This window comes from Coptis chinensis, chromosome 2, assembly GCF_015680905.1.
Source record: "Coptis chinensis isolate HL-2020 chromosome 2, ASM1568090v1, whole genome shotgun sequence".
NCBI lineage: Eukaryota > Viridiplantae > Streptophyta > Magnoliopsida > Ranunculales > Ranunculaceae > Coptis > Coptis chinensis.
Genome location: NC_141457.1, coordinates 83,497,872 through 83,520,511, shown reverse-complemented (window position 1 = coordinate 83,520,511; position 22,640 = coordinate 83,497,872). Strand labels below are relative to the sequence as shown.

Genomic DNA, 22,640 nt, shown 5'->3' with positions numbered 1-22,640 from the left:
CAAAGGCCTATTTCGAAAGTTGCACCTTTTTCATGATGATGATTGCTTCAAACCAAAGTGCATTTCGAAAAGGTTGCCTTTTTTCGCATAATGCAATCGTTGTTTCAAACAAATGCATCATTTTGAAAAGGTTTTTCTCACATTACGTACTGTTTCAAGAAAAAACCCATTTCATCTTAAGTGGAGTAACTTGGGAGACAAACTACTCATTCATATTTAAATGGATTTGAGCAAATCATTTTTCTAACATTTTTCGTGTCAAATCGAATAGGCGATGGACTTTTAATCAACGGTGAGAATAAGATCATATGTCATATGTGATTCTGTACATTTCAGAATTAAGGAACGCTTGTCGGTGGCTAATGTCTGCATTTGGGCTTTTGGATAGGTGGTCATGGTCCTAATGCCCATGGACAGTTTGATCTACTAGACTACTACAGTAATACAGTACTACATCATCTCCAGCAAAACAGATTGATCTATGTTACTCCTCTCCAACTAGGTTGTTGGCGAAAGAGCAATTGAATACTTCATTACTTCATACCTGCCAAGAGAAGCAGACTCAATATATTACTTATGGAAATTGATTGTACTCCGTACGGTGGAGTGAACTGAAGTTTGCTCTCTATTTTTTGTCAAGAGCCCAAGTGAATCGCATGTGCACCATTTGAATGAATTGGACCGATGTTCTCTTATAATGGTTTCACAAGAGGATGGCACGATCTTCATTTTTCTATAGTCCCCTAATGGAGTAATGGCTTAATTTCGTTAAAATATATAATAATAATAAATAGCTTTTAACTATTGAAGCAAAGAGACACAGAGAACATAAAGATCTTTATTTGGTGAAAAGTATATTGACATGCATAAACTCATATATGAAGAATACCTTGCAACAATGAAAATGCCTAACAAATGTGTTGCTCCACGCCTCCACCACCTCGCCTAAAATAGAAATATCCGACAGACTAATGGCGCTTTAATCAATCTATCTTATCGCTGGTACCCTAACCTAATTACATTCCAACAGTCTTCACCTTTATGGGTACAACATCTAGCAAGGAATAAGAACAACTGACAATAAGACTGAACATTTATACCGAAAACCATACTCTTCCAGACCATCTAATACCACACCAAGTATGTACAAATAAGAAAATTTACATCTTTCAGTATTCAGTTTTCAATACTCTTTTGGATGGGAGGATGGGGAGGGAAGATTGGAAGAGGGAGAGAGACTAATTTATTTCATCCTCTAGTCTTCTCTAAGACATACAAGAATATGCACCACTATCTTGATGAAAGTGATAATCATATATCTCTCCTTCTCTCAAAAGAACCACTTTCCATGATGGAGAGAAAAACTAACCAACAAAGTTATTTGCCAACTGCTGCTTCTGATTTGACGGCTCCATCTAGATTACTTTTTTTTCTTAAGCCATCCTCTTCTCAACCAATTCTGTTGAGTAAAACATGCAAAGATACATAAAATAGTTAATGTAGCAATCAATAGTAACATGTTCATAGTTATGGAACATTTTAAAAACAACCTTTAAGACAAAATCAATAGAGAAACTTCCACAAATTTCGTCCAGGCTATAGCTGCAATCTGCTAAGATACAAAAATAGGGACAGAACAACATGAATTAGCGTGATGAAACATTTTCTGAATATACACTAGTAATCCAAGGATACACCGCAACATTTCTTTCCATCTTCGTCTTTGTATATCTACTGATCCTGTCAAGAGAGCAAGCTAACTTAATGAATAGAGAACTTTTTTGACAGCGTATGAATTGGTTAAGCAAACAGACGCAAAGAATCTCCTACCCAGATGAAAGAATTGAAGCCATGAAAATCATACTAGACGACCACTACTTTCATACTAGACTATCACTACTTTCCACTAGTTCGGGATAGAACCCTAGTCACCCAGCCCATCAGAATTCAGATAAGACATTCACATCTCCATCTTCCCCTCCTTCGGTGGTGTTTGGTGTGTCCTCTTCTCCAAACCCCTCACAAAGCAATTCTTCCCAGAAATTCTCCTCGAATGTTTTATCCCCACTCCCAAGTTCCTCTTCTTGTTCTGCATATGGTTCCTCGTGCTTCCCAGCTTGACTAAACCCTTGCATTTCCAGAGCAAGTGTGTCCAGTTCTGATACCTCAAACTGGTAAACATCTCCAAAGTTCTGAGATTCACTTCTGTTGAGATTCACTTCCTCAAGAGTTGGGATTAATTCATACTCCCCGAAATTCGCATGCCCCTGATCAATTGGTCTCCTTCTTTTTTTGTCGAGTTCCTTTCTTTTCTCCTTCTGCTGGACAAATTGTTGTATAAAGGCTGGGTTTTGCATTGCTCTTGCCAAGAAAGTCATCATCTGTTGCTGCTTCTGTTCTGTCCCTTGAAGCCTTAGTTCCATAGCTTGAAGCTGTGATTGTGTGTTCTGCTGTTGTTGCCTCAGCTTCCCAAGTTCAGTCATCAGAACTTGCTTCTCACGCCTCAATTGGTCAATATCTCCGTCCAATCCAAAACGTCCAACTTCCACACAAGGCCCAAAAGCATTTTGTTGAAGTGATGGATGAGAAGGTGCCTTCCTCCTCCTAATGTTCTTCAGAAGATGCTTCTGACCTCTAAGAAATCCCTCATTTGCAAACTCCCACCGATCTGGATCCACCTTTCTAAATCCCTGCAGAATATAAAATCCCACACCACTAAGTCCTAACTCGGAGAACTGAACCTATATGGAATCCACAAACTTAAACAGCTTTAACAAAAAAAAAATTAAAAATAAAACTCAACAAAATCAATTTAAAAAGTATAATCCTCAAACAAAATGAAGGAGGGAAAGAAGGCACTTACATAAGTGTTAAGCTGCCTAACAAAGCTGGAAAAATTGCTGTGCTTGAAATATCTTGGCAGAAGAGTCATCGAAAACGTATGAGGATCCCAAACAACAAAGCTGTTGCCTCCTCTACTCCAAGAAACTATATTATCTGTACTCGGGTCATCCACCATGTCGAAAGTTTTGTTTAGAAAAGGAGGAGGGCCTGAATCATGAAGACCCTCCATTGGTCGTGGAGCAGGAACTGAATAACACGACTTCTGTCCTGGAAACTCTTCTTTCACCTGTCCTACTGGATTCATTATTGGTTATGGGTATGTAATAATCAAAAGAATGATGCCAGTTGAACAACAAATCACTCTGTTTTCCCCTGTTAGTATAATAACTTATTATAAAAAAATATGAGCAAGCTTAGGAAACAGAGTGAACTACAAAAAAATTAATTAAGTATTGATCACAGTAGGTTGTAGTGATGCAAAGAGATGGAAGCATGTTTGTTGCTCTTTATGATGGTTTTAAATGATCATTTGGTAGCACTTTGACACTAATGCTTTTCTCTCAGTACACTAGGACCAGAACCTCAGGAGGAAGTAGGGTAAGACTTAAATAGAACTTGGATGTTTTGTAACAGAAGTTTCTAGAGATAATGGACACTCCTAAATTATTATTTTTTCTGTAATTGGCAAGGATAAGAAAGTTCTGGAAGTCACAAGGAAAGAATGGGTTTTTGCCTTTGCCTTTTGGATGCAATTTTAGCAGTGCTGTGGCTGGACCCAAAAAAGGAATCCGGACACATCCATGGTTTTGGATTGCAATCTATCAGCACTTTGGCAGCTATCAAATAGTCGCATGTGATTGGATGACAAAATATATATATATATATATATAATGAAAAAGACCATTTTGTTTTTAAAATGATATAAGGGAACCTACACCGCAATATAAAAAGTACTCCACTTGTTTGGGATGATTTACTTTTTGCTTCTTTCCACTTGTTTGGTTGGTGAGAAGAAAATATCTAAGTGAACAAATATATATTATTTAATGGAAACCAGTTGAAGAGTTGAAGTAAACTAGTAAAGTTTCTTCTTTTAGAGTTGTTGAGAAGGAACGCATTTTATTAGCTGATAGCACAAGTGTGTGCTGTGTGCAGCATATAAATGACACATTTGTACAAAAGTGCAACTTGCTGATTCACAAGCCATGGACGGTAAATCAAAGATATTTTAATAGCCAGGAAGAACGGAACTACTGATCAAGATATTTTCTCTCCTTCCGACAGCTGTAGGAAATCAATATTTAAATACATAAAAAAAATAGAGCCCATCACCCACTTCCCACGAATTCTACTTCTTTCAACTTCAGCCTGTAGATTGCTTCCAGGAACTAATGACTAACATAGTAACATGTACTGATGATGTACGTGTATAAGAATACAAGTAGTGTACTACTTAATCCCACGAGTTAAATAGTTAATGTGTTAGCTACTAGGAGCCCAGCATAAACACAGAATAATGTGAAGAAATTTATGAAATAAATCAGAATAGTCTCCTCAAGATCACAATTCTTCAATTAATACGAGTAAATTGTGGCTTTTCATGAATACATTTGTCGAGGGTCATGCTAAAGTCTAAATTTCAAGAATCAAGACTCAAAAAACATGTCACACTCCAGGGGATATCTCGAATTCCGAGTGATCTGGGGATCATTGACAGTATCATATTCCCATCCTGAAGTAAACTTGAGGTCCTTGAAAAACGGAACAGAAATGGAACAAACACTGATAAGGAGGAAGTGTTTCAACAGAGACTATCTTTTTCTTCAATGGTCGTGTAAAACTGTCACTGAGTTGGGTGGACAAATTTATACCCAGTTTGAAGGATCATTACAATGTGGAAACCAGCTACAGTGCCGCACAAGATAGATATGAGTGGATTTACAGGAAAATTTTACATTATGTACAATATCACAGCAAAACAATGAGGGAAATCCTGATATCTAAAAGATGGAAGCCATTTCTACATACACCTTCACATAGATAACGAAGAAGCTGACTAGCTTCAATATGCTGTATGGACCAACCAGCAGGAAGCCAGGAAATTAAAACTCAGAACAGGTTGTATAATCATAGTGTAGATAAAGATCATAGATCAACATACCTCGCATGCTCACAGAAATCACATTTAAGTAGCTCATATTCCCATATTCTTTTCTTCAATGATATAATGAGCACAATAGATTTGATGGAGAGCTGGCAAAGGATGAAACTCTAGCCCAAATACATCTGCTTATAAAGGTATGAAAGAAGGAGTTGCCATCTGACCTTCATTCTAACAAAAACCTCCAACAACACCATGTCAGAATCTTATGGACTGGTAGTTCTCTTTTTTAAGTAGGTTTCAGAATTCAGAACGTAAAGGAGATAGCCTGCAAGTGTTATTTAAAATGATTGTATTACTGAGACTGCAGATCTTTCATGTTCAATTAATTATATATCATATACACTATAATATATTTCTTTATATAAATCAACAACACAATGTCATAAGCTTATGGACTGGTAGTTCTCTTGTATTTTACCAAAAAGCTAAAAAAAAACTATAGAAGGATCGAAGATTACTGTTTTAAGCAACGATAGACCCAAGATGGAGGTCGAAGACATTAAGACATAATCATACTTGAGGAGGCGGTTGAAAATAAGGATGTTGTAAAGCATCGTCAATGCTTAATCGATCCTCCTGCAGTCAAGCAAAGGTATTAGGGTGAGTACTGTTACCTGTTCAGTACATTTCTCTCAAGTAAAATTGAAGGATCTTCTAACCACACCCACAGAGAGGAAATGTGGTCACTGCATTGCCTTTATTTAGGAAAAAAATGGCAGAGGTTTATTACGAGGGATTTGGAATCTTCCACAAGCTTACAAATGCGAAGTTCCAATCTAAAGACTTACTGGATCCCAAACTAACAGCTGGCGCACTAACCGGAGAGCCCATATAGTTGGAAACCTGGGAAGAATATAATCCATTCAGCTGTTACCATTGCAATATGGAGTAAAATTATATTTACGGGAGTCAATATTTACAGACTGTGTCCTAAGTTGAGAATTGAGATCGCAGATCACTGGCATTGATATACTAACCCTTGCTTGAGGGGATCTCTACTTTTTATTTGATCTGAAAAAAACTCTTCAGAACATTTCCATGAAGCTGGCGATATCCCACCCTTCATTCCAAGAGTAGCATCTATCAGTCTACAAACACAGTGATTGATAAAAGCATACATTGTGCCCTTCTTTAAATTAAAGTTGGCTTTTGGATGACATGCTGTGAGGAGTTAAAGTTCAAATAAGATGTATCTCTTTTTTCTTTTATCCATAAAAAGTTAAATAAATTGAAATAACTCTGAAAATTACATCAGTATCTAGAATTTAAATAGGATCTAATTTTATGATTAAGACTCAAACACCCCGGACACTCCCCGCCCTCTTAACACCCACACAAGCTCAGGCATTACCGATTAGCTCGCAGCTCTCTTCTTGTAGCTAGGTAGCTAGTGGTTAGGTTGTTATAGAGGAGCAGACAAGAAGACGCAGACAAGAAGTTATTGCTGCATCTGCTATTCACTTTCAGTTAACGACGCAGCAAGAACCCCCAAAAGGAACCCCCAAAAAAAAAAAAAAAAACATGCGCACAACAGAAAGGGAAAAGAACAAAATGAAAAAGCCTGGATTCTACCACTAGGTCAGAACCCAGGCCACAGAACCCAATCCTCAGACCGCCTAAACCACAATAACGTCAAACTCCTTCAGCCCCACCCTCCACCTGTTCCTTCACCTATTTTAATTTACTAACACATCCAGAGTAAAGAAAGTCAGAAACATTTATATAAAAAATGGTATACTCACATGGCCCCCAGTAACCCCACGTTGATGACGTTTTGAAGAAATACCGGGAATCAAGATGCACATTTCCATTAACGACCTCAACCTGGCATCACAACATGTGAAAATTAAAATCTTTCACTACTAATTAAAATAATTCTAGGAAAAAGCTTGCAACGTATATTATATCTTACTACTTCTAGTAAAAAAAGTATTTTGTTGTAAAAGATGATTGGGTAAAATATGCTAAATTTTCAGATTTCAACAAATTATGTGGAGCATAAGTATTTCCTCTCAAATTGGCAGGATTTTTGCTGATAAACCTAGACCTGTGGTAATACAAATCAAGGTTGCACAGCGCAAATTTCTATCATATGTAATAAAATAAATAAATACATTAAATAAATAAAATTGAACTCCCGATAGTAAATTTTTGTCTGTATTTGTTTCCCTCATTTTTAGAAGAGATAAATATATGATTGTATGAGAGTAAATGTCTTAGCTGGGAGGAGACAAAAAACAACACACACACACACACACACTTACTTGTACGCAAGGTCTTTCACGTCCTCATTCCAACCATCAAGATGTTGATCTAATAGAGTTCGCGTTCGAGCACTTAACTGAAACACATCCGGTGATCCTAATATCAATTCTAACATCACGACACCCACACTCCACATATCATACCTACAAATAAATGAGTAATGGCTTTTCAGGGAAAAAAAAATCTCCCACAGAAAAACATTTATCAGGGAATAGATGAAGGTACACAATTTGTCAATTTTCAATATAAAGTTGGAAACAGCAACCAGAGTATGTTGGAACTAAATATTGTATTGGAAAGTCATAGAACCCTAGGCTCATCTAGAATATTTAATATTCTTTTCCTTTTTATCCAATTCAAGGAAAAAGTTTACACGTACTTCAGAACTATGCTTCTTGGCCCTTCAAACCATTTGGTGTTAAGAAGAGCTTCTGGAGGAGTATAGTCATACGTCTGTTCCGATCTGAACAAAAGAAATACACTAAGAACAATAAAAACAAATAGAGCAAATGATTTGTATTTCAGTTTAAAGTTTAAAGTTTAAAATATATTTCATAAGACAAAAAGGATACTTCATAATACACTAATAAAGGAACCAATGATTCAGGCTGTAGAAAGAAGTTTCAAGTTTTATTTTCACAGAAAATAAATATGAAACCAAGGGAGAAAAGCACTGAAAAGTGCTTGAGCAGGTTCCTCAATTCAGGTTAAGTTCATTTGCTAGTTGGGTAGCAAAGTGACCATATGGTTATTGTGTAATGATATACAGTTATACACAAACTAAATGGTAATTAGTTAGTTATAACACGATATACATCGGTTTAATGCTTTGGGCGGGAATCCTAATTTTGTAGCTTAAAAAGTGATTGTCAGTGATTCATAGGAGGGTAAGGACCTCACATGCCATTAGAGATCCTTGTTGGTGACCTTTTACTTTCTAGGAAACTTGTCATGAATTAATTGGCAAAGAACATGTAAACCCAAAGAGTTGAACAAGAGCTCAATAATTCTGACTGTTTGGTGCTACCCCTAAATTTAAGTGACCTATTACTGCTTCAGTTGGACTCGACCAATTAATATGAGTCACTAAAACAAAGATGACTCTTTAGGTCGTCCTACAATTAAGCATTCCTCATCGTGTCCTAGACATGAAATGAGTCTTAATATATTTACCAAAGCTAATTCAGCCTCAGCCTTCATTTCTTTCACCAAGAACAGCGGCTAAAGATGACTGTTAAGTTTCAAAGTTTGAAGAAATTACAAAACATAAGTGCAATAAGCATCCAACATATCTAAAGCACTCAATACTTGTTAAGATTTTGTGCATTATTTTAATTGCCGTCCACTGTATAAGGAGAACTGATCCTAAAAGAGATGAATTTCTAACAAAATTATTTAGGCTATCGACTAGTAAGTGTCCAGCAGCTCGGCCGGTCAAGGCCCTGGCGGTTGTATCAGGAGGTCTTGGGTTCATTTCTAGCTTACACCGGGGTTGGGGGGGTTTTCAATTCTTTATACTTGCTTGGATTGTAAGCATCAGCCTCTAATATTAAGAGGTTTTTAAAATAATAAAAAATTAAATCTATTGACAAGAGAAAGTAATGGGAAAAAAAAACTAAAAAGGGAAGAAGAAGACGAAGGCGTGTACCTAGAAGGCCCATTAGAACCATATAGATGCTTAATAGTAAATTCATCGATCGCACTACCAAAGTCAATAATGCGCCTGCACAGTAAATAAGAACAGCATTACATCATCATATTAAAAAACAATGAGTTTAGCAACATCAGTTCAGAAGCCTGTGTCACAAAATTGTTATTTATGCTTTTAACTAATAAGCTTTTTCTTATGACTTGACCCTAGCAGTGAGCCGTGCCCTTTTGTAATCGTGCATACCGCCAACTCCCTTACCGAGCATAAAAAATATGTATTCGTAATTTAGTTCGCATGAGTGATCTCATTGGAAAGGTCTCTCTCTAAGTCTCCAGACTTGCAGATCACAGGTTATAGCACTTTTTGAAAATCAAAAAGTTCAACATACTCTCTCTGCCACCTATCATAGTTAATCCTTGCCACATGTCCTTTTTTTCCGTGGTCTATACTTCTTTACCTTAAAACCCATTTTTTAACATTTGTGCCATTGCTCAAAACTAGGTGTACACTCAATATCAAGGAGATTGTGTTATATATAAGCCATCCCACGGTATTTTTATCAGAGTATAGATGTGTGGGCTACATTATGAGTTCCTTTTTTATTGATTAGAGATATCAAACTAATATATTAGGAAATATTACATCAATACCAAGAGCAACAGCAGATGCTATAGTTCAAGGACAAAGAGCCAGGTACACACATGTACCTCCTAAAAACCAAAAGAGAATTACTCACAAGTAGACAACAAAAGAAAAGACCAAATCCCAGATGCCACCACCATAGTGGCCTATATTATGAATTGAGAACGTAAAAATACCATTTGATCCTTCTGTGTATTTCAAAAACGACAAAAGTAAAGCAGGCCTCAAGTAAAGCAGAAATCTCATCCTATCCCTCCTAAAGTCAGGGTCTATTCGATATGGAGCTGGTTTCGATTCCCAATTTAGTTTGATTCAATCCTCCTTTTATGCAGCATCTGTAGGAGAATGCCGAGTAGGGAGTTCACTATGCTGCAACTCATAGAGTCCACAAGGTCTGTTAGAAAGATGTCATGGATGGACTAAGCCAGGAAGAACTATCGATAAGAAGGCGCTTAACTCCAAAATTTCATAAACAAGAGATATCAAGAGACCTTGTCAACAATGTTAAACAGTTGTCATAATTCCCTAAAAACCATTGGTTGTTTAAATACCACCAGAAGTTTGATCCTTATAAGAAATAGAGAAGTGAGAAAAGGGAACACATACAAAATTTATACCAAGCTTAAGGAGTAAGCTTTACTGCAATGCAAGTCAAAAACGAAGAAGGAAAATAATATAACAGATAAGTTTAAGAAATACGTACATTTTGATGTGATACTGCTTATCTCCGATTGGGCTGCCTTTTGAACATCTTCCCGTGCTCTCATCTTCAATGCATAATACCATGTTCTCTTGCAAATGAGAAATAAGATATCTTTTTGAATGTGTATACAGTCATTTCTGAGAGCTTTGTAATACACATGCATAAATTGTATTATCTACAAAAGGTGAGTGCCTACACAAAGCAACAGTAGAAAATACTGTTTTTACGTGTTGAATATGTTTCGTTATACCCCAGAAAAGCTTTAAAAAGTGGTGGAAATAAAATTAAGACTCCTAGAAACTTTAGACAAAAAAGTTGCACAAAACAACAATTAACCAGAAGTGATTATGAAATCGTTTCTAACTCAGGGAGGCTACATGCAACAGAAAACCCCGGAGACAGAAAGATGAAAACACGTTTTGCTATACCCCAGAAAACTTAAAAAATGGTGTGAAATAAAAGTAAGACTCCGAGAAACTTTAGAAAAAAAAGTTGCACAAAACAAATGACATTTAACTGCAAGTGATTTATGATATTGCTTCTAACTGACGGAAGGCTACACAACAGAAAATCCCAGAGATAGAAAGATGAAAATATGAATAAAATTCCTACATTATGAAGAAAGCCTGATTATGACAAGAAGACCTAATTGTGCAAACTATCACGGCAAAATGATCAAAATCTCGGGGGAGGGGGGGGGGGGACAAGTTTCTGATTACTGAATTGAGAAACAGTGGAAAAACTCAGTTAGAATCCTAGATCCTTTTATCATTGCAGTCAACACAATATACCATAGAAAATGATGGGAATAAGGGCATTGTTGACTTAGACCGGCCATGAGACACTACAAATATTTCGGGAACAAACCAGGCCAGCCAACTGATACCCATAACAGAGTAATCAAGTGAGTAGTATGCATCGACAATGTTTTTAGTACAATAGATTTACAGAAAATAAAGATTGTTTCCCTCACCAGGCTTAATATCCCTGTGTGTGATACTGCGATCGTGACAGGATTTGATCGCCATCAACTACAGATGAAAAATAAAAGATAAATTAAGTGCTGATATGTCACTGGAGCAGTACACACAGTTAACAGATGACTATGGAGACCAACACTAATACAAACTGTTTTTGCAAGCAACAGAGTAGCACTTCAAGTTCATTCAATTGAAGATATGTCTATGATCTATCTATGTTTGGCAGAACATCCAAAAGAAAATTTAAGCCTTAGTCTATTTGAGTCAATATTTGGGGAAAAAAATGCCTGAGATACTGAAAGGAATATTAAAAAGAAATAAACACACACACAGGACACTTTAGTTCAAACGTACCAACTGCCATATAAGGTTACGCATTGCTTCTTGTCCTGCCTCTGTTGTTCTTAACCAATGCCACCATGTAGATGGACGTAGTACCTGAACAGATCTTACTTCACTCTTTTCTTCGTCAACATCTGTATCCACTGATTCTACTGTGTAAATCAGCTTCGTCAGGGATGAGCCTTCATTTCGAAATACCAGCCATATTTCCTTCGAACGGGACTCGAAAGACTCTACATATCTAGCTATATGTTCTAAACCCTCCTCATTTTCAGGAGTATTCACATATCCTTTCTCATTATGAACAGCTTCATCCATTCCAAGAAGGTAATAGTTACCAAAATTTACGTCCTCTGAGAATGAACTTGAGATTTTTTCTCCCAGCAAACCTCCAACATATGTCGAGGCATTTAGAAAAACTTCTCCAAAATACTTTTCCCGCAATCCACTCAAGTAAACAGCATTACCTCTTTCCACCTGTTTCAAAAAGATCCCATGTGAGTAACATTTCATCATTTTGAAGTCAAACTGGAAAAGGAGGTCTCCTCAATCAAATAATCTATGCTAATCAAAGTGAAGAGTGAAGACTCAATAAAAACAAAGTAAAACAAAAAGTGACGAATCTATTCACAGTTTCACACGAACCTATGCATCTTACCAAACCTTAAATGATGAAATTAAGAATTATAACTTACAGATTGAAAAAAATAAATACATAAAAAAATAAAGTAAAATAAAACAATTTAAAACGGAATATATTAAATAGTTCTTCCATCAAACTTTTAGCTAGGTAAGATCCAAGGGCACAAAAGAACGAGAAATATATGGACACATACACATTATACAAGCTTATATATGGAAAACTTGAAATTCATATTCACCGAAGTTATGTTTCACTATTAGTTTAGTTTGATGGTTTACCATGATACGCTTCAAAATGAAAAAGTTGTCACTGTCTGGACCTGATACACAGCGACGGACAGATGAATTAGTTTCTCTGCTTGTGTTATGGTCGTGCGAGTCAAGATGAGAATTCGAACAATTTTCCACTGCATGGTTCCAACCCAAATTGCCATCTTGAGAATGATTCCAGTGAAAGGCCAACCAAACTTCACCATATGATCCACGGCCAAACCTTCTCTTTAAGACATACCTGTCAATGAAAAGGTCTTACACGTACATGAGTTGACAACTTTTCCACTAATTATACAGCAAGTTCAAAATGACATTCCTTTTTCTAGATTATCAGTGTAACAATAATGTTGAGGACCGAAAATCAAGAGTAGAAAAGAGATTTAGATAGAATTTTAGCATGCAAATCTGATTACACAAAGAGAAACTAAGACCAAAGAGACTTGCACAGGGAGAAATTAAACATTGTCAGTTTGCTGAGTTGAGTGGGTTCATATCTAACCAGGATAAAATCCACAATGCATAACCCCATGATGTAGTCTTCTTCAAAAAGTAAAGCTCAAAGCATACCCCTTATCTACGAAATCACAAGCTGATCAATTCTATTGAGATGAGGAGAAAAAAAGAATAACCAAATGTAACTTGACTACTTGACAAGGAGTCTTCCCAGAGGCCCAAGAACTTACGTATTTTTATGCAAGGGTTAACATATCCCAAGTGGGACTAAACATCACAACATGCCCCCTCACGTGTGGCATTACTTGAGCCTAACACGTGGAACTAACATATTTGGGACACGTGGAGTAAACAGCAGGCCCTTTGGGCAAACAACAATAGCCCGCTCCGATACCATGTAAAAGATGGACATCCAACTTAAAACCAATTGATGATAAGTGAAGAGACCCAGGAACTTATACATTTTTATGCAAGGCTTAACATATCCAACCAAAAAGAGTGCCATTCTAAAAATCATTCACACCACTTGACGTGAACATTTCCAGGATCCCACAGTCTAACCAACTCTGCAAAATATTACTTACTCTAGTCAGACCTCTACTCCCCAACCCAAAACAAAATAGGTTCTCACTAAACAATACCATTACCATTAATTTTGAGTATATTCAGGCGCACTTAAATGAGTTACTTAAAATCACAAAAGGGATAGATTGTAGCTTTCTTATCAACAAAGATGTACTTTCTAATAATGGACATCTAGCATCACGAGTTCATGACACCAGTCTTCAATTTTTATGCTAATCCATTTTCCAAATATATCACCTCCGTAGGGTATCTGTTTTTTGAATAAGAATAAGAAGTCAATATACATCAACCACATGGTATAAACTATGGAACTTTGGATAAGTGTTCTCTTGAAAAAAATTAAATGGGTTTTCCCAATTAAGTATTTTACCCTTAGGCTAATGAAAGTGAGTTCACCTTGAGTTAGGTGTGTCATATTCAGATGACCCAGAAGAGTTGGAAACAGTATCAGGGAAAGGAATTGAATCAAGTAATCCAAGAAATCTATCAAAGCTCTCAGGGTTAATGCATTGGCCTTTATCTCCTTCAGTATCCATCCCAAAATGCATGCATAAGTTCTGGTTACGATAGAAATTTATAGGACCACCTGAGAATCACAGTTACTGCTCACTAAATCTCCACTTAAAACCAAAAACAAATAGAGATTAACAAGAAAAGTAGTAATTAATGTTTGATATTTGCATGTCCACATACAGGATCAGAACAGTAATAACCATCATTCTCTTGCGATGACAAGGCAAGGATTGTAAAGTTCTGAATCTCCCAATTGGAGACATATATCATTCCTCTAAGAATTTCATGTTGCTAAACAGAAAAAAAAAACATGATAATAACCAACAGGAAAAAATAACTATACAGATCTTTATCCAGAGGAACCCTAGACAAATAGACATACTACCAATTACAAAAGATGCAACCAATCTTACCGATACTGTGCCAAAGTGCTCCAGGCAGAGCCTGCGGTAGATCATATGTTCCAGTATCCCCATCATCCTTCTGATCTACAAATTTGTAATCCATGTTTTCATTGAGGTCTTGGTATAAATAGAAAAGACTGTGTCGTCCTTGTGTCCTCTCTACCTAAAGAAAGAATAACTGATCATAATAGATTCTGGGAATAATATCTTTAAGGTTCCTGCCTTACAAACTAAATCAATATGATATTATGGCATAAGTACACAGTTAAAGTTCTATTTTCCAAACGAGCACAAATACCAGCAAGCACCCCCTGCTTAGTCAATAGTTTATCTATTTACTAGTGGCTTATGTGCTAATCCATTTTGCAAACAAATTTTGCCCTGACGCTGTCAGAACCGACATCCCATTCTGACACATAAATGTATATTACTAGATCAACGGCATTATAGGAGAATCTTTCTCCTTTATGAAACAGATCGACGTTTCATCTGAAAAAATAAATCACATGCCAATCTCCCTTAATACAGATTGGATAATTTCTCATTTCTCTAAGGCAGTGTTTGGTTCAAAGAATTTTGATTCTCAAAGAAAGTGAAAATCCAGAAATTAATTTGCCAGAATCCATTTATGAAGAATGTGTTTCCTAGATGTTTGGTTCACAATTCAAAAAACTGGTCCACTGGATCAAACGCCACCTAAAACCTTTTAATTCTGTAGACGAGTCACTTTCTTGGGTTATCTTGAGCGACATTGACGGAACTGCAGCCAAAAGACAAAAGGAAAGCAACTTCTTTCCTTTTAAAAATGATGTTGTTTTCCTCAATATTGACCCTAAATGGAAAAGGTTTTCTCTGTTAATCACTTTTCATGGTCTTACAAACACCCAAGAGAATTTAGAATCCAGGAAAATACTTTCTTCTACCCCATTTTCCGTGAACCAAACGCAGCCTAAATGTTCAACATAAAAGGAAACACATCGGAAAATCCACTTTACTAACAGTGTTTGACAGTAAACCATCTTTATACCAGTAATGACAACCAACAAATAGGGATGATTAATAGACACAAAGTTGGTTGGTTTTCTATCTCAAATTATCAACCAAGAAGATACCTATACATTGACTCACTTGTCTACTCAATTTGAGTGGAACAAATAAAAACTGTCAATGAGCCCTCATTAGAACTTAGACAAAAAAATCTAAATCTAAGGAAACCGAAGTTAATACACTAAAACTCTAAAGGAATTCATGATAGAGAACATAAACAGCTTGCATCCCAATCTTACCAATAACCTGTTGAAACTGGCCGTAATCTGGGAAGCAGAAGATGCCACTGGGACAAGGCTAGAACTGATGGCATTAGCTAAGAGATAAAACAGAATCATGTCAGACTGTCACCAAAGACGATTTGACAAAATTAACATATAAAATCATTAAATCTAGTAGTTCATATGATAATTCCAGCAGGGATAAGGTTAGGTATATGATTTTGTTAAGAAACGGCATTAGATGGTGAGATAAATATGTAAGTTCACTAACAAAAGACAAACCTATTATACTCGTATCATCAACACGACTATTGAAATATCAAATCCATAAGTACATGATTACATGAGAGTAACATACTTCCATACACAAATACAAGTCTTTTTTGTTAAAAAAATAAACAACTATATCTAAGAGATTAATTAGATTCAAAGACTCATCACACCCATTATCATTTGTAAGTATTCAGTACAGTAATAACTAAGAAACTTGTAGGCCTAAAGGGAAAGATAATGCACATTCATGCTTTACACATTCAACAATAGCTAGTAACAATGTTGCGGAGTACAATATGAACTCTTTTAATGTCCTAATTAATAATACCGCTAACGCTGTCCCATTCCGTTTTCTTACCTTCTCTGATTAGTGACAAACAAAAACTTTATTGAAGTAAGGAGCTAAAATTGTTCAGTAAGGTGAATGATGGACTCACCGCGAAGAGTTGGGGGGGGGGGAGGGGATAATAAAACAAAAGCAGAAACAAGACCCACAACTAAGAACACAATTGCACACTAAATCTAGAAATTGCCTGCTGTCCGTTCAATGGAATGAGAAACAAAGTAAAACAACGGAAGCTTTTATCCTCTTTTGTTGTATATCTTCCATATACAAGTGATATATATTTTACCAATCACACACACACACACACAAAAAAAAGGTAGGAAGCACCTTATTGCTGAAAACAATACCATTTATAATGCACCGAAAACTAAACACACAGCATAAGCGGTGAATGGAAGATAGGGCGGGAGTTTATACACGCTTCCTTAAGTTCTCCATATTTTAAACTTTTCATTGAAAGGCATACAAAGAAAGAATTGAGCCTTGGAAGGGATTTCCTACACCCACACAAGCTTTAGTGGGATGGCAGAATACGGCTGTCATTTGAAGGAGGCGTCTTCCACCATGTAATAGTAGACTAAAACAGTATTATATCTTTTATCGAAAAATAATAAATAAATAAACAATTGATGTGGCTATAAGTTCAACAATTGGTTTCACTTTGGTGAGATTATCCCAACAAAAAAACAGGTGCCGACTAGCAAAGTCGGTAAAACCTTTGGGTGATGATACCAAAGATCTGGGGCTCGAACCCCACCAGCATCAAAGAGTTATTGATCTCATTTAAAAGTTAAAACAGGCTTGCCAATAAAAAAAATAAAAAATTATCCCAACAAAACTTAGTCTTTCAATCCATCTCGAGGTAGCCCAAAGTACAATTATACCGTTTTAAAAGACTTCAATATTAAGGAGACTTCATTACCATTAGTAGGCCTCCATACGGCAATTTGAATCAACCTATCTGCATGGTACAGATGGATTTTTCTCACAGAGACTACAACATAAGAAACTCAATCGCATGCTCTCAAGTTGAAATTTAAGTATCAGTTGTTTATTATTAACTCACGCTCAAGTTCTAATATAAAGATGGGTTCTGGATCATTACAGAAGCAGAAGCAGAGCAAGACAAAATCTCTGAAAGTCTTTGAATCTTTTGACTGCCAACTAGTGAAAGGTAAGATGTTACCTGACTTAATATAGCTGAACTTCTGCAGCCCAGAAGCTGAGGAACCAATGTTTCCCTCTTCCTCACATCTTTCTTTTAACATACTGCCCGAAAATTCAATTGACTTCAGTGGAACCACAACAGCAGCCATGTTATCCATGCTACCTTTCTCGAAAGCAGTGTTCACAATGCATTCAGCTAACGAGTACATACATGAAGAAAAGCATTCTGATTGTCCATTACCCTGTGTATCCACTTCCCACAGAATATCACAAACATCCTGCGTTGTCATCTTTTCAAAAATGCCATCTGATGCAGCAATCAGGTAGCTATCATTGGCAGTTAGATGTTGCCAATCTGTCACCTCCGGTGCAGATATAACTCCATAGCTGACAGTAACAAAGAGAAAGATCAATTGAGAATAATATACCATCTATGGTTATTGAGTATGCTTTAGACAACGAAAGAGACAAAAATTCATAATCAAACACCAAAACAGTGAATGTAAAATTGAGCATTTGGTGGAAAGTGTAGATGGATCTGAGGGAATGGGGATATTTTCTTTATCAATGGAATGGTAATACTGAAGTCAACTGCATTCCCAGGATGAGTGAATACCTCTTAAAGGGAACATCACCAATAGCTCTTGACACAGCTAGCTCGCCATTGACACGAGGCACGCCACCCCATTCTTCAACATAACCACCTGCCGCTTCTACTCGTGATCTTTCATCGTCTCTATCAGGATGATGATCACGAGTCAACTCCTTGACAAAATAATGTTTCAATCCGTCGGATGAGGTCCCAGACTTACAACTGTCATACTCTTTTAGAGAAGATATAACACCGTGACGTCTTCTCTCCCTATACAACTTCCGTAAAGAGTCTGCAATTTGAACAGTTAAGTAAAGCAGACATGAACACGAAACAGAATAGTTTTCATGCATTATAGCGGATACAAAGCAAAAATATGTTAATTACCTTTGACCTCTTTAGGAGACCGGAAGCTTTCTGAGCATAGAATAGCCTTGGAGTCCCCAACATTTGAAACTAAAACTTGATTATCGACTATAAGAACAATGGTTGCAGTCGAACCAGAATTAAGGTTTGTTCTGAAAGCTTCCTATGATTCACACATAAAACAACAAACCCTTTAAAACTAGAAAGCAACAACAACATAACAAAAAGCATGAAGTACCTCGGAGAAGGTTGCATCAATATCATGGATTGCCCTCAAGAGTGATTCTTTCAAGACTTCCATGTAGAATGATTGATCAAATATGTTGGGCAAGTCTCGTAGTAGTTGAGAAATAGAGTTTGATGCAACAGAATATATCCCGTCAAGAAGAAAATAAACATGTAAAAAAAAGTAGTCCAGTAGAATGTTCGAAGCCATGTGACTAGCATCAGCACCATTGTGACCATCAAACACCGCTACCATTCCAACTATAATTTCGTTACCTGGAAATGGTATACGTAAGTCTAGTGCACACAGCGTGCGGTCTTCTTGAATTTTTCTTCTGCCTGTAACCATGTAGGACTGACAATAATAATTCGGTGCTGTTGTGCGCTTTTTTAGTGTCCAGCGGGGGCATTTTCGGGACTGGAAAACTGCTGGTGCACCGCCTTGTTTGTATACCATTACACATTTTGATGATTCGGTGTTTGAAAGAGGGAATGAAGAAATAGTTAGAAGAATGAGAAACGCTACAAGTGTCTGGAATTTTAAGTCGTCGACCATTTCGTTTCGGAATCATCTGGAGTTTTATTACTTTTTATATAGCGCAATTAATTGGGCTGGGCTTTTTTTGCGCGCCAAAAAGAACACCGGCTATATAGCCCAAATGGCCATAATATTTCTTGGCAGGACATTAAATCAGAAAATTATTTTTAGTTTCTGCACCAAAACTATAATTTGACACATGTTAACCCTTTTTAATTATTTGCACCTACTAAACAACTATATTTCCTCTCCCATAATCTCTACAAATTTTATAAATTTTAAAATGGGCATTTGAAAGTAAACATTTAGTATAGCACTTTAACTCAACATTTTAAAATTCATTCAGTTATTTTGATCTCAATATTTTACAATGCATTTTAAAATGTTCTAATTTAATTATAACCAACTATCTACTTTGCATTTTAAAATGTATATGGTGTATCACAAATTAAACTTGTCGACACTAGACCCTAAGCCTATACTCTAAACCTCTACATACTAAACTCTAAATCCCTGTAAACTAGACCCTAAGCTTGAACCCTAAAAACCTCTAGACACTAAACCCTAAGTGCGTAAATCCTAAACCTCAAGACACCGAATCCTAATCCCCTATAAACTATACTCTAAACCTAAATCCTAAACCTCTAGACACTAAACCCTAAACCAACTCATTGCATTTCATAGTAGTTGGTCGAAACTACTAAATAATAAAATGCATTTTGTATATGTATTTTAAAATACATATCATTATGCATATAGATTTTAAAATACATTAGTATTTTTAAATAAGTTTACTACGTTGGTATGGTTTATATTTGTGCATATGCATTTAAAAATGAAAAATAGGTGGTTATAATTGAATTATATTGTTTTTTAGTGAAAATATTTAATTTGGTAGTTATATAAGAGTAAAAAAGATAATAAAATTGTTACAAATCTCAATAATTAAATTGTCCACTTCCAAAAAACGTTGGTAGTTATAGATAACACATTTGAATCTTATTTTTTTCCTTGTACAAGTAGTTTTCACTATATAAAAAAGATAAGTAGTAGTAAATCTATAAAATTATATTATTAAATCTTTTAAGCGTAAACTTTTCTAAAAGAGGCTCCCTTACCCAATTTCTTAGACATTAAATATGGCATAGACAAATGTTTTTTAAATTAACTTCATCCTTGCATAATATAAGTTATGATCAAGAATAGGCATGGATCTGTCCTAGGGATGATCTAATAACGTTACCATGTACAATTGATGGATAGCGATCGGATGATGTCAGAAACGGCCTATTGTCTTCCATAGCTTTGCACGGTAGAAATTATATTTGATGGCCTATAAACATGGGTGAAATCATGAAGATGTTCTAAAAAATAATGATAAGAAATAGTTGTGATATTGCATCAATAACAATGAAATATTCCTTATGTGGTTGTGTTATGTGTTGCATCTTCCCTAGCGTCGTATGCTATAGTAGTCTAGTATTATACCATATTCTCAGTCAAAAGAAAAAAACAAAACACCCCACCTCAGTTATGAATGAATTATTTTGAAGCTAGATCGTACATTGTAATATCAAAGTTTTTTTTTTTTTTTAGGAGCTGATTAAGATATTACCAAATCCCTATAAACACTGTTGACCAGATTCAATAAACAAAATATTTGGTGTTTGGCTTGGTGTTGTATCAAACGTACGATGCGGTGTTCAATAAGCTGTGTGGTTTTTCAAACACCAAATAAATTAATATTTAGCTATAGGTCTTCCCAGTAATGGAGTATTTAACTATAAAATTAAATTTATAATTTTTTCTCGGCTACATCAAACTATTATTTTACTAAATATTTTATTTGGAATAGTAAATACTTATACCAACCATGCTAGATCTAATTGATATATAATTACTTAACAATCAACCACGCTAGATCTGATTGATATATAATTACTTAACACTCAACCTTTAAGCTCCAAATAAGTATATATATATATATATATATATATATGGAGTAGGTTCCGTTTACAACACTTTTTATACAACGTTTTATACAATACCTCCCACCGGACCCTTCAAGATGTTTTAAGAGCTAATATTTTGTAGATAAGATGTTCTCACCATGGATATGATCTCCACAAAAAATTGGGTCCTTTGAACATTTCTAAGTTTGCCAAAAAAAAGTTACAAAATTGATATTTCTGGACCGTTGATAAAAATTCATAGGTTGAGAACAATATTTTTCATGATTATGAATTTTCAAATGAGCTGAATTTTTGTGGAGATGATCTCCATGGTGTGGAGATCATATCTACAAGGAATCAAGGCTTAATTCATATTTTTAAGGGGTATTGTATAAAACGTTGTATAAAAAGTGTTGTAAACGGAACCTACCCCTATATATATATATATGTGGGGATACAGCCACAGGTTGTGCACAGTAATCCCGACCTTTCATCTAAAGCAATCCAACGGATGTGACCAAATCCCAACCGAAACAATCGCGAGTTCTAATTCACTAAATATGGGAGGGTAGTTTAGGAAATAAAATTTGTCCGAACCCAAAAATAGAATTTGCGCTCCAAATATAATCACGATTGCTCTCTCCTCTCTTTATCTCTTCTGAGAAATCAAAAACTTTTTGTGTGCAATCTATAAAGGTAAATGCTTAACTTTTCTGTAATTTGTTTAACTTTTCTGTAATTTATGTGTTAACTTTCTGTGTAATTTATGTAATCTCTGTAAATCTCTGTAATTTGTTTAATTTCTGTCTTTAATGACAACTGACAAGCACAGAGAGGTTGAAGAGTTGTAGCTTTAAGTTAGTGGTATTAATGGAACTAATATTGAGAGTAGAGATTTTAGCATTTCTTATTTTGAGTGAAATTTGGAAATTTGAGGAGTTGGGGACGAAGTTAAGGGATTTGGGTTTTGAGGGGAGAGCTTGATGAAATTGAAAGTCTAGTACTTATTCACCATCACCCACACTGAAAAAACAACACCATCTCAAAAAGCCCTTGTTCAAAGATCGACCTTGTTGATTGGGTTCGTCCTAATACTTGTGGCTTTCATCAATGCAGACCCGCATGTCAGTCCTCTCTTTATTTTCTCTTGTCTTTTTATTCATTTTTATTGTTTTATATTGAAATCATTCTCGGGGTTGTGTTAATCAAAAGGTTTAATCTTTTTTTACCCACAATTCCCATTTCTGATGTTTTTATTGTTTGACTAACTGTTTAGAAATATGTGTATGTGAAGGGGTTTTAGAAGGGTTTATGCTAAGAGTGGTGTAATTGTCCTTTTGGTGCATTTTGGGCTTGAGGTTTATCTGCTTATCCTTCACTCGTTTATTTCCACTTGTTGATCCTCAATTTTTGTTCCCTGGATTAGTAAATGGAAGTAGCATAGAATCATAT

At 35.8% G+C, this 22,640-nt stretch overlaps 2 protein-coding genes across 9 annotated transcripts; both read right to left on the bottom strand.

The window, feature by feature from the left end:
* Positions 1-818: 818 nt before the first annotated feature.
* On the bottom strand, positions 819-3,699 carry LOC147518366 (heat stress transcription factor A-7a-like). Of its 2 annotated transcripts, none has more exons than XM_086590223.1 (4): positions 2,864-3,699; positions 1,831-2,690; positions 1,551-1,740; positions 819-1,459 (listed from the first exon to the last, which is right to left on the bottom strand). In XM_086590223.1, the coding sequence occupies exons 1-2, from the start codon at positions 3,146-3,148 to the stop codon at positions 1,941-1,943; spliced, it is 1,035 nt and encodes a 344-aa protein (XP_086446349.1). In that variant the 5' UTR covers positions 3,149-3,699; the 3' UTR covers positions 819-1,459; positions 1,551-1,740; positions 1,831-1,940. The 2 variants fall into 2 exon arrangements, with proteins under 2 accessions (XP_086446349.1, XP_086446348.1); XM_086590222.1 differs by having other exon boundaries at positions 1,831-2,741; positions 2,864-3,621.
* Positions 3,700-4,392: 693 nt separating this feature from the next.
* LOC147518365 (uncharacterized) lies at positions 4,393-19,256 on the bottom strand. 7 transcript variants are annotated; one of them, XM_086590216.1, is made up of 20 exons: positions 18,712-19,256; positions 18,495-18,636; positions 18,132-18,399; positions 17,535-17,902; positions 15,748-15,824; positions 14,471-14,624; positions 13,941-14,130; positions 12,513-12,744; positions 11,604-12,068; positions 11,243-11,300; positions 10,270-10,357; positions 8,922-8,996; positions 7,653-7,736; positions 7,273-7,416; positions 6,751-6,832; positions 5,986-6,068; positions 5,797-5,851; positions 5,467-5,584; positions 5,006-5,273; positions 4,393-4,914 (listed from the first exon to the last, which is right to left on the bottom strand). In XM_086590216.1, the coding sequence occupies exons 1-18, from the start codon at positions 19,252-19,254 to the stop codon at positions 5,519-5,521; spliced, it is 3,174 nt and encodes a 1,057-aa protein (XP_086446342.1). In that variant the 5' UTR covers positions 19,255-19,256; the 3' UTR covers positions 4,393-4,914; positions 5,006-5,273; positions 5,467-5,518. The 7 variants fall into 7 exon arrangements, with proteins under 7 accessions (XP_086446342.1, XP_086446341.1, XP_086446343.1 ...); XM_086590221.1 differs by having other exon boundaries at positions 4,642-4,914; positions 7,273-7,349; XM_086590215.1 differs by having other exon boundaries at positions 4,393-5,273.
* Positions 19,257-22,640: the final 3,384 nt, after the last annotated feature.